At 41.2% G+C, this 16,007-nt stretch overlaps 1 protein-coding gene across 2 annotated transcripts in view; it reads left to right on the top strand.

The window, feature by feature from the left end:
• Positions 1–289: 289 nt before the first annotated feature.
• ZFR (zinc finger RNA binding protein) overlaps positions 290–16,007 on the top strand; it is an 88,653-nt gene continuing 72,935 nt past the window's right edge. For both annotated transcript variants that reach the window (XR_003119839.1, XM_025388047.1), the window contains exons 1-2: positions 290–429; positions 721–820. Coding sequence is in view for 1 of the 2 variants with exons in the window: in XM_025388047.1 (XP_025243832.1) it covers positions 393–429; positions 721–820 (137 nt within the window). In the remaining variant the exon portion in view is untranslated. The remainder of the gene's footprint in view (positions 430–720; positions 821–16,007) is intronic.

Genomic DNA, 16,007 nt, shown 5'->3' with positions numbered 1-16,007 from the left:
CGCAAAAGTGAAGGAAACCAGTGGAAAGTAAGGAAAAAGGCGACAGACGTCACTCTCTCTGGTCACGCTCCCCGACTCCCCCGAGGCCGGGCGAGGCGCTCCTGGCACGCGCCCCAGTCGCCCGGCGGCCGCGCGGCGTCAGCACCACTTCAGAGAGGGCCAGGCCCCTCTTCCCCCGCGGGCTTACCCGCACCCGCACCGCCGAGGCCCCGGCAGCACGCGCCCAGGGCAGCCGCGAAGTCGGCGGGGACTACAGCTCCCAGGATGCCGAGCACGGGCGCGCCTGCGCAGTGCGGCCGGAGGCGGCGGTCTGTTCTCCGCTGAGGAGGAGCGGGGCAGAGGAGGGAGGCAGCGGGTGAGAGTTCAGAGTTCAGCAGCAGCAGCCCGAGCCCATGATTCCCATATGCCCTGTAGTTTCTTTTACCTATGGTGAGTCTAATGTGGCCCGCGAGGCCTCTGCCCGGCCCCCTCCCTGGCCCCGGGCAGCGGGGAGGCGCGGGGGTTGGGGCAGGCTCCGGGGAGGAGGCGGCGGCCGCCACCCGGGCGTGCGAGTGAGTGAGGGAGTGCGAGGCGGGAGGGGGAGGCGGCGCGGCCGCGGCCCAGGCCCCGCCAGGGCTGCTCTCACGGCGCCTCTCTCTCTCTCCCTGCGCTCCCTCGGCGTCTCGGCTTCTCTGCGTCTCTCCTCCCGCCATGGGACCCGACTCTCTGTGCCCGCCGCAGTGCCCAGCCGGCTGGGGGAAGATGCCAAAATGGCGACCGGCAACTACTTTGGATTCACCCACAGCGGGGCGGCGGCGGCGGCGGCTGCGGCCCAATATAGGTAACGGCACCCTGCCTTCTCCCTGCTCGCCCCTTGCTCGCCCCTCGGCCCGGATCCGGTCGACGCGACGCCCCCGCGTCCGTCCCCGGCCAGCCCAGAGCTCCGGCCCGCTGCAGGCCTGGCCCGGCCCAGCCCAGCCCCGCGGCCTCTCCCGCCCAGCCCCGCCTTGCCCGGCCCGGCCCGCGGCGGGGAGCGGCCCCCAGTAGGGGGGAGGTAGAGACGGCGGAGGTGTAGGGACGTGGAGGCCGCAGGGCCCTTCGGCGGCCCCTTAACTAAAATGGCCTCCTGCGGCCGCCGAGCGGAGCCGCCACCGCCGCCCGGCAGGCCCCCCGGTCCCCGCCTCTGCGCGTCCAGCCCCCACCTCCCATCTTCTTCCCACTTGGAGAATGGAGAGGGTGGCCGAAGGGACCTCACGGGGAGTGCCGTGTCGCAGGTCCACTGGCTTCTCCTGCGACGCTTCTCTGCGTCGTCGCCTGGTGCTTCAACCCCCGGAGCCCAGATAACGTGTCGTTGTCTCGGGTACCTTCTCCTCCGTCTTGGGGCTTCTTCCCCAGACGCTCCATTGCTAGCGAGTCCTGCTGACAAACTGCGGGTGTCACTGCTTTCATCTGGTTCCTTTAGTTTTTCCTGCAACGAGAGAGGTTCACATACCAACCACCTGTACATTGTGTAGTTCTTAGACTGGAAAAGATGTGCGAAGTTTCTAGTGCTGGTAAATGAGTGCACAGCCTTGTTTGAGCTATGGAGTTTAGGCCCCAGGTAGGCCTGTCATTCTCCTTGCGGGGGTCTTTCCCCTGCGGGGAATGATGGGGAGGGAAGAAGATGAAAGTGAGATTGTACTGAGTCATTGTAATGCACCGGATGAAATCCCTACCTTAAGGGAAGCTCTCATTTCTGAAGTCTGTAGTTCGTTATACATCTTATCAAAGACAAACACATACACAACGCTGGATTTTTAAATTGTTACTTTTGAGTCAGTCTAAGACTTTCGGTTCAGGCCATAAGCGCACACGGCTCCTGCGTGATGTGCTTTTTATGTATATTAGATGTTGGTTAAACCCAGGCAGTTTTTTTCATCTGATTTTCTTCAGGAGGCACATTGTTTAATGGAAAGGGCATCATTGGGAGCCAGAAGACCCGAGTTCAGTCTCTTTTGCTCTTGATTTGTTGTTGTTGTTGTTGTTGAATAAATAATTTTTCTTACAGAGAAAGGGTATATCTCGAACTCTTGGGCTCAAGTCCTGCCTCAGTCTCCCAAAGTGCTAGGATTATAGGCATGAGCCACCACACCTGGCCTCTTTTGTTCTTGATTTTATGACATTGGGAACATCATATAGTTGGGTTTTCATTTCCATCATCTGTAAAACGAGATGCTGGGCAAACTATCTTTTTGGGCTGAAACTTGTGGTTTTGAGAAACCAAGTTACTGTATTCCATGGCATCCTAAGATGCCATTTGTTGTAAAAGGTACCATTATTGTATGTAGTACTAAAAAAAAAGCTGCCACTTAAGACACTGCTTGAGACTCCATTAAGAGATGTCAAAATGTATAAATGTGCATCATATTGGTGAAACTAGCTTTTACTAATTGTTTAATGCTATGTGGCATTTTACAAGTGTTTTTTCATGAGGCCTGCATTCCAGAAAAAGCACCGAGATGACAAATTATAGCAAAATCTTGGAGCATTTCAAGTATTAGCAAATCTTTTGCTTACAGTTTTTGATAATTAAACAACTGAAAAAGTTTCAGCTACTTTGATGAAACTTTTTAGGGCTTTTAAAAAATTCAACAGCTTTTGGGGTACAAGTGGTTTTTGGTTACATGGATGAATTATATAGTGGTGAATTCTGAGATTTTAGTAGGGCTAATGATTTTCAAGGAGAGAAAAAAACTATCTTTTTCTGAGAAGAGATAGCTAATCAGCATCTGTGCCATAAATCTGCTGGCAAGTACTAGTGTTCCACCTAGAAAATATTGTATTTAACCATTAAAATTTTACTTGTTTTACTCAGGTTTTTTCTGTTTTCCTAATATGGGCTGAGTGATAAGATTTGTTGGATTACTAACTTTATTTACTGTAAAGTGGTGGGTTCTTTGTGGCACTTCTGAAATTTTTTTTTTCCTAAATGTAGACCTACAGATAGAAATGAAGGAAGGAAATGCTGATTTAAAGATAATAATTTTCTGATAAAATATGTGATTGTTTTATCCCAATATAGGGAACGGTGACAGAATTTGTTTCTAATAATTTTTTTTTTTTGGCCTTGAAACTCAAAAGTTTAACAACAGTCCAGGTGACTAAATAGATTAAATGTACATCTGATGAGAAAAGACTAGTCTTTTGACATTACTTATATTGCTAAAACTTGGACACTCTTGTACATAAGGCCTTCTGTATAAACATAGTACATGAAAATATCGTTTGCATTTAATGGCAAGAAACCAGGCCCAATAATACTGGGAATTTTGGCAAGGAAGATGAATAACATTAATAACAAAAGCACATGCACAAAGTATGGTGGTGATGCTAATATTTCTTCCTGGCTGGAAATAATTATAATGGAACTTTTAGAGATGGAAGACCGAGGTCTGCTGTACTAATATTTTTTCAAATTTGAAAGATCTCAAACTCAGGAAAACCTTAAGTACAGTTCACGCCTGAAAACATATGAAGTTTTTTTTTTTTTTCCCAGTCAAATTTGGATAGAAAATAGAGTATTCATGAAGGGCCAACTTTTTGTATTCGCAGGTTCCACAGGGCCTACTGTGGGACTTTATGTATGGAGTTTTGTATACATAGCGGTCCTGGAACCAATGCCCTGCTTATATTGAGGGATGACTGTATTTATGTGTGAATGATGTGATTTAATTGCTTCACCTATCAATGAATACAGATAAAGTAAGCATCCTACACCTAAATGTAATTCCAGAGGCCAGGCGCAGTGGCTCACGCTCATGATCCCAGCACATTGGGAGGCTAAGGCGGGTGGATCACCAAAGGTCAGGAGTACGAGACCAGCCTGACCAACATGGCGAAACCTGGTCTCTACTACTAAAAATACGAAAGTTAGCTGGGTATGGTGGCAGATGCCTGTAATCCCAGCTACTCCAGAGGTTGAGGCAGGAGAATCGCTTGAACCCAGGAGGTGGAGGTTGCAGTGAGCCGAGATTGCCGCCACTACACTCTGGGTGACAGAGACAGACTCCATCTCACAATAAAATAAAGTAATTCCAGCTCTTAGTTTTCTTGATTACAGCTCTGTAAGGTATTTGATTAAATTTATTTTAGATTTAGACTTTTTAGCTTGTTAATATTTGAAATTCATAATGGCACACTAAAGATCAGGTTCTTGAAGATGTTATAAAGAACTGTAATAGTGAATTTGTCAAGTATGGCTACTGGTAACTTGTAGATTAGTTACCATGTTTTTAATTTGTGTTAATGCACATTAGACAATTTTGTGGTAAGCATTTCTCAGTCTTTGTGTTCTAAGTCGCATAAACTATGGAATGTTTTTTTTTTCCTATTCCGTATTTTTTGTTTTTTTTGTTTTTGTTTTTGAGACAGAGCCTCATTCTGTCACCCAGGCTGGAGTGCAATGGCGCGATCTTGGCTCACTGCAACCTCTGCCTCTCAGATTCAAGTGATTCTCCTGCCTCAGCCTCCTGAGTAGCTGGGATTACAGGCATGCGCCACCACGCCTCACTAGTTTATGTATTTTTAGTAGAGACAGGGTTTCACCATGTTGGCCAGGCTGGTCTCAAACTCCCAACCTCAGGTGCTCTGCCTGCCTCGGCCTCCCAAAGTGCTGGTATTACAGGCATGAGCCACCGCGCCTAGCCTTGTTTTGTATTTTTTTAAGTCAAGTAAATACGCCAGTTAAGTATTTTTATGTGTTTACATGTTTACGTTTCTGATAGTGTATTAATTTGAGGGTGCACAGGAGAAAGCAGATTTCAGACGTGGTGAAAATGTAAGGATGGCTTCATGGCCAGAAGGGTTAGGTAAATAACCTGTTAGAGTAGAGTACCTTTTTTGTTTGAGGAAATGTACTTACATAAATCTAGTTTTATTTTAAAATAAATCTTGGGGAAAGAACTATTATGACAGTTCTAAGGACTTTAGGGTAGCAAAGAATATGAGGAAAGATAATTCTCAGCAGAAAAAACTTCCTAATAATTTCATAGGATCAAAAATCATTTTTTCAAGTTCTTCATTGACAATGATAGAGAAGTTCTGATAGGAATTCTTCAGTTTTTGAGGAGAATTTGTGGCATATACATTTATAAAAGCGTATGTAATAAACATTATAAAATAATCCATTATATCCCACAATTAATGGTACATTAACCCATTTCTTTGAGGGTGTTTTGTTTTGTTTTTTTAAAGACATGGTCTTGCTCTCTCACCTAGGCTGCAGTGTACTGGTGATAATAGCTCACTGCAGTTTGGAACCCCTGAGCTCAAATGATCCTCCTGCGATGGGCTTCCAAGGTGCTGGAATTACAGGTGTGAGCCACTATGCCCAGCCTCGTTGAGATTTGTAAACAGCCACTTTTTCTTTACTTATACTTTAGAGAAACCTTGGACATAGCAGTAAGTAGATTTTGACTATTGCTGGACCTTAAGCATCTGCCAGTCAAAAGAAGGCATCTCATCTAAGGATTTTGAGATGTCTTAGGGACTTCTGTTCCTAAAGGATGTGATAACTTGGGTAGGCTAACAGTAGCTTGGATAGGTTGATAAGCTAATGAGTTTTCCTTTTTTCCTTTTTCTTTTTTCCTTTTTATTTGAATGTAGTGTTAAGAATACTGTGTCTTGAATTTAGGAAAGAGTAAAAGTAACACTAGTAAGGCAGAAAAGGATTAAACACTGAGAAAGTAAAAAAACCAGGTGAACAGGTTTTTGAAACCAACCTTGGTGATGGAAATTTACTGGCTTTACCAAAAAAAGAAATACTGCAACGGCTAATAACATCAATCCTTCCATTGTTGAATCAGAGACCTTAGGATGTATACTGCATGGATAAGCTAGAAATAAGATAATTTTCTTTCCAAAAGGATTGTTACTATTACACTGATGATATAATGGCTATTACTCTTAATAGAGTAGGGTGAGCCAGAATATCCGTGTATAGAATAGGTATCTGCTTGAGTATGCTTTTGTAAACTGCCTTATAGTACACTATGAACAAAAGGACATAACTTTGGAACTAGATAGTTCGAATCCCCAGCTCCATCCCTTCAGGCACCCTCAACTTCTCTAAGACTTGGTTTCCTCATCTAACTTGACTTAAGTTTAAATATAAAATTTTCTAGCCTAGTGCCTGATTATCAGTAGGCATTCCTACCAATACTATTTCTGGTAGAGATTTAAGTAATAATAATTTAAGGGTTTTAGAAGGATTCCTTGGTTAATATCTATCATATATTTATATAGAGTTTCATAATCTCACAGTAAAATGTTTTAAAAGTAAAACATTTGGGCCAGGCGCGGTGGCTCATCCCTGTAATCCCAGCACTTTGGGAGGCGAGGCGGGTAGATCACGAGGTCAGGAAATTGAGACCATCCTGGCTAACATGGTGAAAACCCATCTCTACTAAAAATACAAAAAAATTAGCCAGATGTCATGGTGGGCGCCTGTAGTACCAGCTCCTGGGGAGGCTGAGGCAGAAGAATGGCATGAACCCAGGAGGCGGAGCTTGCAGTGAGCCGAGATCACGCCACTGCACTCCAGCCTGGGCAACAGAGCGAGACTCCGTCTCAAAAAAAAAAAAAAAGGTAAAACATTTGGAGTCCTCATTACTAATAGAAAAAGAAGGAAAGTTTCTATTTACAGGTAACATGATTATTACGCTTGTCAGGCAAAAATGTGAGAACTAGTAAGAGTACAGCAAATTTTCTGGATCTACGATTAGGCAAAGGCCAGGTGCGGTGGATCACTCCTGTAATCCCAGCACTTTGGGAGGCCGAGGTGGGCAGATCACCTGAGGTCGGGAGTTTAAGACCAGCCTGACCAACATGGAGAAACCGTGTTTCTACTAAAATTAGGCAGGCGTGGTGGTGCATGCCTGTAATCCCAGCTACTCGGGAGGCTGAGGCAGGAGAATCGCTTGAGAGCCAAGATCACACTATTGCACTCCAGACTGGGCGACAAGAGCGAAACTCCGTCTCAAAAAAAAAAAAAAGGCCGGGCGCGGTGGCTCAAGCCTGTAATCCCAGCACTTTGGGAGGCCGAGACGGGCGGATCACGAGATCAGGAGATCGAGACCATCCCAACATGGGCTAACATGGTGAAACCCCGTCTCCACTAAAAAATACAAAAAACTAGCCGGGCGAGGTGGCGGGCGCCTGTAGTCCCAGCTACTCGGGAGGCTGAGGCAGGAGAATGGCGTGAACCTGGGAGGCGGAGCTTGCGGTGAGCTGAGATCCGGCCACTGCACTCCAGCCTGGGCGACAGAGCAAGACTCTGTCTCAAAAAAAAAAAAAAAAAAAAAAAAAAAGAAAGAGTCAGGTAAAGTCAGTAGCATTCTTGTTTCATCAATATTGAATTAGATTATTAAATTTCAAATAAGTCCTGTTTATGTATAGCCACCAAACCTATTCAGTAAGCAGGAATAAAACAAATGAGATATTCAAAACACAGAGGAGAAAATGCAATAGGATAAAAAAGTCATAAAAGATGACAAAGATGGACTGTGTTCACGAGTGAAAAACCAATGCCATCAAATTATTATCTCCTAATCTCTGTATATTTAGTGTTACTCCAATAAAAATCTCATAGGATTTTTGCTATAACTTGATAAAGGGATTTTAATGTATATAGTGAGGAGAGTGATCAGCTAAAAATATCATGAAGGTCTTGCAAAAATAAGGAAGGACTTGTAATATCAGATACCAAAATATTATTAATAGAAAAATGTGATATTGGTACAGGGATAGACAAATAGATCATTGAATTAAAGTAGACATCCCAGAGATAGACATGCTTATATAGGTAGTTGGGTTAGAATATATATCTAATATATATCTGTTTAAATAGATGTGTATATTAAAAAAAAAATCAGCTGCATTATTACTCAGAGACATAGATCATCAGGTTAATCAAAAGACCATTCAGGCTTTTAAATGTTGTAATTGATGAAGTATATTAGAATTATTTGGATGGATCTTTAGTCTGCTTATTAAAGGTACTTGTCTTTTAATTGTCCATGACACCACTCTTGTCAGAATACAGGATTAGAGTGATTGTTCTGAGTGTATCATTTCTTAGTATTTCATGAAAGCCATGTACAGTACAGCTTTTATTCATACAGAGATAAAATGAATGAAATAAACTTTGGGCTTTTTTGTTTTATTTGAATATTAGTCTTGTATATTAAAGTGCATTTGTAGGGAGTAATTCACTTATTTAATATTTTATGAGCATCTACAATATGCATAGTCCCTGCTCTCAGGGAGTTTATACTTCTGGGGTATGAGGGTGGAGACAGATGCATCTACAAATAACTACGCCATTATAATAAAGTTTAATGAAATACTAAAATGGGAAATTGGAGGATTTTGACTATGGAGTTTGAGGTAGACTTCGTGTTCTTTCATTCTGAAAATCAAGGGAATGTCATTTTAGACAAAGGAAAAGTATTGAGCCAAGACAAATATCTGGATTGCGTGATATAATAGAGACTGGTTTGGCTCTGAAGTCAGACTACCTGAGCTGAATCTGGCTCCTCCTATTACCTGCCATGTGACCTTGGGCAAACAGTCTCTTGTTAGTTTTTTGTCTATAAATTGAAGATAATAAATTTTCTTTGCCTCATAGGAAAACTGCACATGTAAGAGGATAGTTCAATGAAATGTCGTAAACCCAATGTACCTGTGTAACTTGCACTTAAAACAAAAACAGAACATTATCAGTATCCCAGTAGGTTTTTACATTCTCCATTGTATTGTTTTGAGGATTCAGTATTATTTGTAAAGTGGACCTGGCAGTGACTCACACCTGTAACCCTAGCACTTTGGTTGGCCTAGGCGGGAGGATTTTAATCCCAGGAGTTTGAGACTAGTGTGAACAGCAAAGCGAGACTCCGTCTCTATTATTAATAAAAGAAAGAAGAGAAGAAAACATTATTTTTGAAGTGTTGAGAACAGTATCTGGCATATATTATATCCCCACCATTATTCAGTAGGTGGCTGGTGAATATGGATGAAAACAGAGAAAGTACAGTGCCTGGCATATATCAAGCATTCAGTAGACATGTTTTGAATTATTTATAGAAAAATAATACAACTGTGGGGCCGGGCACGGTGGTTCACACCTGTAATACCAGCACTTTGGGAGGCCGAGGCAGGCGGATCACAAGGTCAGAAGATCAAGACCATCCTGGCTGACACGGTGAAACCACGTCTCTACTAAAAATACAAAAAAAAAAAAATTAGGCAGGTGTGGTGGCGGGCTCCTGTAGTCCGAGCTACTCCGGAGGCTGAGGCAAGAGAATGGTATGAACCGGGGAGGTGGAGCTTGCAATGAGCCAAGATCGCACCACGGCACTCCAGCCTGGGCGACAGAGCGAGACTCCGTCTCAAAAAAAAAAAAAAAAGGGAATACAACTGTGGTTACCAGCTTTAAGGTAGGACCAGGGAAAGAAATAAATACTTGGTGAACAGAGAGCCAGGAAAATTTAGGGTCATGAAAACCAAAAGATGATAGCGAGGTCATCAGCTTTAGAGATGCTGGATTAGGGATTTAGTACAGTTACCAAATTACTGGTGTAATTTTAATGAGTAGCCTTTATAGGGAAACTAGAATCTCATCACTTGGAGCTACAGAAAAAATAGCATAAAATTTTACTTAAAATAAGTTTGTAGTCTAGTGTTCACATAAATACTTAAGAATTCCAGAGGTCACATGGGCTTAAAGTATTGGGAAGCACTGTGATTGAAATCAATCAAATGAAAATAAATTTTCGGAATTCATATTTCTGGGAAAAGCTATAGTATAAAATACACTACTAGTACGGTAGTCAGCATTAAATGGGCAAGGCATGTGTTTGAAAATAGATTTGAAGAAATATGACACTTTTTTATGGGAGAAACAATAAAACTGTTCAAATAATAACCATGTAGATGAAAGCAAAGAGTGCTGTGATTTATGAAAGTGGCTTTATAGCTTCTCTTACTTCCCCAATCCTGCCCATTCCCAGACCGTTTTATGCTATAAGCATAATGGTCTCTATGAAATGTAAATTTAATGATAACACTCTTCTGTTTAAGTTACTATCAGAATATCTGGTTATCCTAGTTTTATAATTAGAAGTCTGTAATGCTTCACCCACATTTATGAAATTCACACACATCTGAAAATATTCGTAGTAAGCTTTTAAAATCTTGACAGTAAAAATTAAATTGACAGGTTAGCTTTTTTCCCATCTCACTCAGTGTGAATATTCATACCTTTCCTTGAAGAAATGTTAATACTTTTGAGAAATGATGAAGGATTTGTTTTTCGTTGAGTATAAAAAGTTAAAGAGGTTGGATGTGGTGGTTCATGCCTGTAATCCCAGCATTTTGGGAGGCTGATGTGGGTGGATTGCTTGAGCCCAGGAATTCAAGACCAGCCTGACCTCAAGCAATCCACCCGCCTCTACAAAAGTTAGCCCCTTATCATGGTATACGCTTGTGGTCCCTGCTACTCAGAGGCTGAGGTGGAGCATCACTGGAGCCTGCGGAGGTCGAGGCTGCAGTGAGCCTTGATCAAGCCACTGCACTCCAGCCTGGGTGACAGAGTGAAACCCTATCTTTAAAAAAGAAAGAAGGAAAGTTATAGAGCACTTCATTTTAATTAATTTATGGTATCCGTCAGGCTTTATTGTACCCAATCAATAGTTTCTTTTTTGAGTAGTTCTAGTTAGAAGAATTGACATTCCATGACCTTTATTCTTTCTTAGAGGCCTTCCAAAGAGCAAAGAAAACATTCCCCTTCTTTTTCAAAATGAAATAAAATTCATCCTGTCTAGCAAGATTTACATCATGGGATCTTAAACATTTTGCTGTTTTATCATTTTATGAATTATTTCCTCTATCACGTATTCCCAACTATGTTAAAGACAAATATAATTGGAAAATGAAAGAATGTTGGAATCACCTACAAGGGTGGTACAGTAGTGAAATAACTGGATGATACTGCATTGCCCAAGTATCATATCTTCTTTCAAGAAGCTAAGAAGAAAGTAGAGATACTAATTTCATAGTTGGCTTTTAGTTTTCCTTCAACACAGTTGAGAATGCAGAATTGTTCATTCTCTGCCCATACCAGCAAAGGAGAAGAAAGTTGACACAGGAAAATGTTTCCCAGTTATCAGATATCATAAGATGAATGCCAAAAGCACCACTCTAGACTAATGATAATGTTGAAATTGTGTAAGCAAAAAATCTCGGTCTGCAAGTCTTCAGCTGATAATGTCCTACATGAATTTTTCAAACTCAATCAATAAATAATATATTTCTAAGGAATAAAAAAGAAATATGCCATTCTCATTCAGTTCGTCATTCACTAGAAGGGACTTCGTTATATAATATAATTGTGACAAGAACCAGAACATCCTATTTTGCTAAGCAGATACTTGGCATAATTCTTTCATCTTTTTGTTGTTGTTTTGAGACAAGGGTCTCGAACTCTAGCCCACGCTGGAGTGCAGTGGCACAATCTTGGCTCACTGCAGACCTCTGCCTCCCAGGCGCAAGTGATCCTCCCTCCTCAGCCTCCAAGCATGTGCCACCATGCCCAGCTTATTTTTGTAGAGATGGGGTTTTTGCCGTGTTGCCCAGGTTGGTCTCAAGCTCTTCGATTTAAGCAATCCGCCTGCCTTGGCCTCCCAAAGTGCTGGGATTACAGGCCTGAACCACCATGCCTGGTGAATTCTTTCATCTTTTGTGAAGTTTGTGGAGTAAAATATACTTGATATGGTTCATTAGTGGACAAGTGCTGAAAACAGATGCTTTATACAAAAGGGATTGGAAAAAAGTAGTTGGTGTAGAAATGAGTTATTAGATTAAACATTCCAAATCTAAAATTGAAAATGTTTTGCAGTTATGGAGTAAAGAAGATGGCCATCTCTTTAACAAAATATGAGCCATCAGACGTTTCAGAAAAAAATTTTTATGGATTGTATTTTGACCCTGCAAGTGCAGGAAGAGGAACCAGAGGTAATGATGAACTGCAATAGAACATGTTAGAGATACATTTCAAATCTGGAGTCAGCATTTGTGAGATGGGCGTGTTCCAAGTTTGTGCATCAAAATTGAGCATTTAGCTGTGTTTAGAGAACATGGTCCATATACCTTTGAAATCAGGGCAATATGGAATAAAAATTTGGGCTTACTATAATTTTTTAACTACTGTAATTCTTATTTATAAAAGTTTCTAATAGTTCTTTTTCATTATGCTTTATTTTAATGGAAATTATTTGTTAAATGACTGTAATTAAAATAACTTGAAAGATCCAGTAGACGCAGATGGGAAATGGTGATAGCTGTCTCTCCTGGTGAGTTAAAGATTACAAGAAAATTAAGAACTTTCATACGACATTTAACCACCTCCCTCTCTTGTGGTCTACCATTCTCGTGAGTTGGTAGGAATTATAGGATAAGCTATCTTATTCTAGTTTTTAAGAAGAAAGCAAGCGACGGGGCACAGTGGTTCATGTCTGTAATCCCAGGACTTTGGGAGGCTGAGATGAGAAGATTACTTGAAGCTCGGGAGTTTGAGACCAGCCTCGGCAGCATAGCGAGACCTCATCTCTACAAAAAAAAAAAAAAAAAAAAAATTAGCCAGGCATGGTGGAGTGCACCTGTGGTCCCAGCTACTTAGAAGGCTGAGTTAGGAGGATCACTTGAGCTGGGGATGTTGAGGGTGCAGTGAGCTGTGATTGCACCACTGCACTCCTTCCTGGGCAACAGAGTGAAAAAATAAAAAGAAGAAATGGAGCCTAAATTTAAATTTCTTCTAAAATTCTATGGTAATAAAATTATTATTATTATAACGTTGTAAAGATAATGGGAGCATGACATTACAACATCAAGAATAAGGAATAGCCAGGTGCTGTGGCTCACACCTGTAATCCCAACACTTTGGGAGACTGAAGGGAGAGGATTACTTGAGCTCAGGAGTTTGAGACCAGCAATATATAAAGAACTCTGAAAACTCAACAAAAGTCAAATAACCCAATTTAAAAATTGGCAAAAGACTTAAATAGAAACTTTACCAAAAATGACATACAGATGACCAAAAGGCATATGAAAAGACGCTCAACATCACTAATTATCAGAGAGACGCAAATCAAAACCACAATGAGCCATCACCTCACATTTAGTGAGCTATCTCCTACATTATAGTAAACCCAAATTTTTATTCCGTATTGCCCTGAAGGATAAATGAACCATGTTCTCTAAATACAACTAACTGCTCAACTTTGATGCACAAACTTGCAGTGGCGAATCACAGCTCACTGCACTCTCAACATCCCCAGCTCAACATAGCGAGACCCCCATCTCTACAAAAAATTACCCGGGTTTGATGGCAGGTGCCTGTGGTTCCAGCTACTCAGGAGGCTGAGGTGGGTGGATCGCTTGAACCTGGGAGGTTGAGGCTGCAGTGAGCCACTTTTATACCACTGCCCTCCAGCCTGGGTGACAAAGTGAGACCCTGTGTCAAAAAAAAAAAAAAAATTGCTGGGCATGGTGGCACACATGTGTAGTCCCAGCTACTACTCAGGAGGCTGAGGTGGGAAGATCACCTGAGTCCAGTCTGCAGTGAGCCATGATCTTGCCACTGCAGTTACTGGGTAACAGTAAACCCTGTTGCATTAAAAACAAACAAAAAAAGGAATAATTAAAATTGCTTTGTCTTTGGGGTGATTCTGTGAGGAAGTTTGACTTTTTTTTTTTTTCAATGTTACACCAAATTTAAAGACATTTAAATGTCAGTAATTTCGTAGATACGTAAAATGTCACAATTTGACCTAGAAAAGTCCAACACTGTTGAGCATTAAACTTGGACTAAAGGGAAGGTCAGATTGTGTTTTGTGTGCCATGAAAAAGAAATGTTTCATCAGTTACTTTGCTGTTTTACCCAAAATTGAAACATGCACACACACAGTATGTTTTCTAAGGTACGAAAAGCACATCTAATGTGAGTAACAGAAGCTGTCTGTGTTTTCTTCAGATTTTTCCCACTTCATTCTTTATAACTGCAGAAATACAGTATTCTGTTTCTGCCTGGTAGTGGTTCCTCTAGAAATTTAACATGACTGTTTCACTTAGTCTAAAGTTAGTCATTAGTTTTATTCCCCTAACCAATAGACTTAAAATGCCTTAAACTTGATCAGTCCTCCTGATTTTGTGCTCTTGTTATACAATAGCTCAGATTTTTTTTTAACCCCATGACCAATTACTGTTGGACACAATTATTTGTTTTATATGGTGATTATTTGTTTTATCAGTGATTATTTAAGTTTACCTTCATATTTACCACTCTTTTTGCTCAACATTCATTCATTCTGAAATCATTTTTATTCTTAATTAAATCTTTGAGAATTTCCATTACTGTGAGTCTAAAAAACAGGTTTTTCTCTTTTTATCTTTTTTTGAGACAAGGTCTCACTGTGTTGCCCAGGCTGGAGTACAATGGTGCAATTTCAGCTCACTGCAGCTTCAACCTCCCGGACTTAAGCAATTCTCCCACCTCAGCCCTCTGAGTAGCTAGGATGACAGGCAAGCCACCATGCCTGGCTAATTTTTGTATTTTTTAGTAGACAGAGTGTCACTGTGATGCCCAGGCTGGTCTCAAACTCCTGGACTCAAGAGATCTGCCTGCAATAGCCTCCCAAAGTACTGGATTACAGGTGTGAGACACCACAACCAGCCTGAGATTTTTTTTCTTAATCTTAAAATATCTTTGATTCTCCCTCCTTGAATAGTCATCACTTAATCTCTGTAGGCAGTTTTTTCCCTCTGGCTGCTTATAAGAGTTTTTCTTTATCTTTCATGTTTATGGTTTCATTTAGATATATCTTAGTGTGAATTCTCGTTTGCTAGGGTTTCTTGGGGCTCCTGAATCTGAACATTGTTATCTTTCATTAATTTTAGGGAATCTCTGACATTCTTTTTCTATATTCTCTCCTAGTCTTTCTCTCCATTTGTAATTCCAATTAGATGTAAGTTACCACTTTTTATTTTATCTTGCAAGTATTTTAACCTCTTCAATATTTTTCATCTCTTCCTCTCTCTGTGCATTCTGGGTAATTTTTACAGATAATTTTCTTATTCACCAGTTTATTGCCAGCCATGTCTAATTAGTTATGCAATAACCTTTCTGAGTTCCTGACTATAATTTGTCAGTTGATTTAGTTTTAGAAGTTCATTTGGTTGTTTTTGACCCATCCATCTTGTTCCTTAGTCTGAGTTTTGACAATCTCTTTTACTTCAAGTGTGCTTACATTTTGTATCCAATAATTCTAATGCCTGTGGTCTTAAAATTTTTTTTTTTAATTCTGTAAATTTTTGCTTATAGTAGTGTATTTCGCTTGGGTTTTATCGTGATTTTTTTTTTTTTTTTTTTAAATAGGGTCTCGTTCTGTCACCTAGGCTACATCCCAGTCAGCGTCACCCAGGCTACACCACCCATGATTGCAGTGGTGCAGTCGTGGCTCATTGCAGCCTCAACCTCCTGGGCTCAAGCAGTTCTCCTGCCTCAGCCTTCAGGACCCCACCATACCTGGCTAATAAGACAAAAAAAATTTTTTTTTAAAGGCAGGGCCTCCCTTTATTGACTAACCTAGTGTCAAACTCCTGGCCTCAAGTGATTCTCCCCCTTTGACCTCCCAAAATGCCAGGGTTACAAGCATGAGCTACTGCGCCCGGCCTCTTAGGATTTTTTTGATTGAGGTTTCCTGTTTGTTGGGATGTTATTTGCAGCATTTGCAGAAGAATATGTATTTTGTGCCACCTGGAAGCACTGTTAGCCTAGAGTTACACAGGTTGAGTATTTTCGGGTTAGACTTGCTCAACGGGTAAGTGTAATGCAAATATTCCAAAATCAGAAACGTCTGGTCCCATGCATTTTAGATAGTAGATAGTCAGTCTGAATTAAACTAACTTTTTGGGTGGGAATTTGCCTGGTCAGATAA

The sequence above is a fragment of the Theropithecus gelada genome, chromosome 6 (assembly GCF_003255815.1).
Source record: "Theropithecus gelada isolate Dixy chromosome 6, Tgel_1.0, whole genome shotgun sequence".
In the NCBI taxonomy this organism is placed as follows: Eukaryota; Metazoa; Chordata; class Mammalia; order Primates; family Cercopithecidae; genus Theropithecus; species Theropithecus gelada.
Note: the sequence above shows the minus strand (reverse complement) of the source record. Positions and strands in the feature narration are given on the sequence as shown.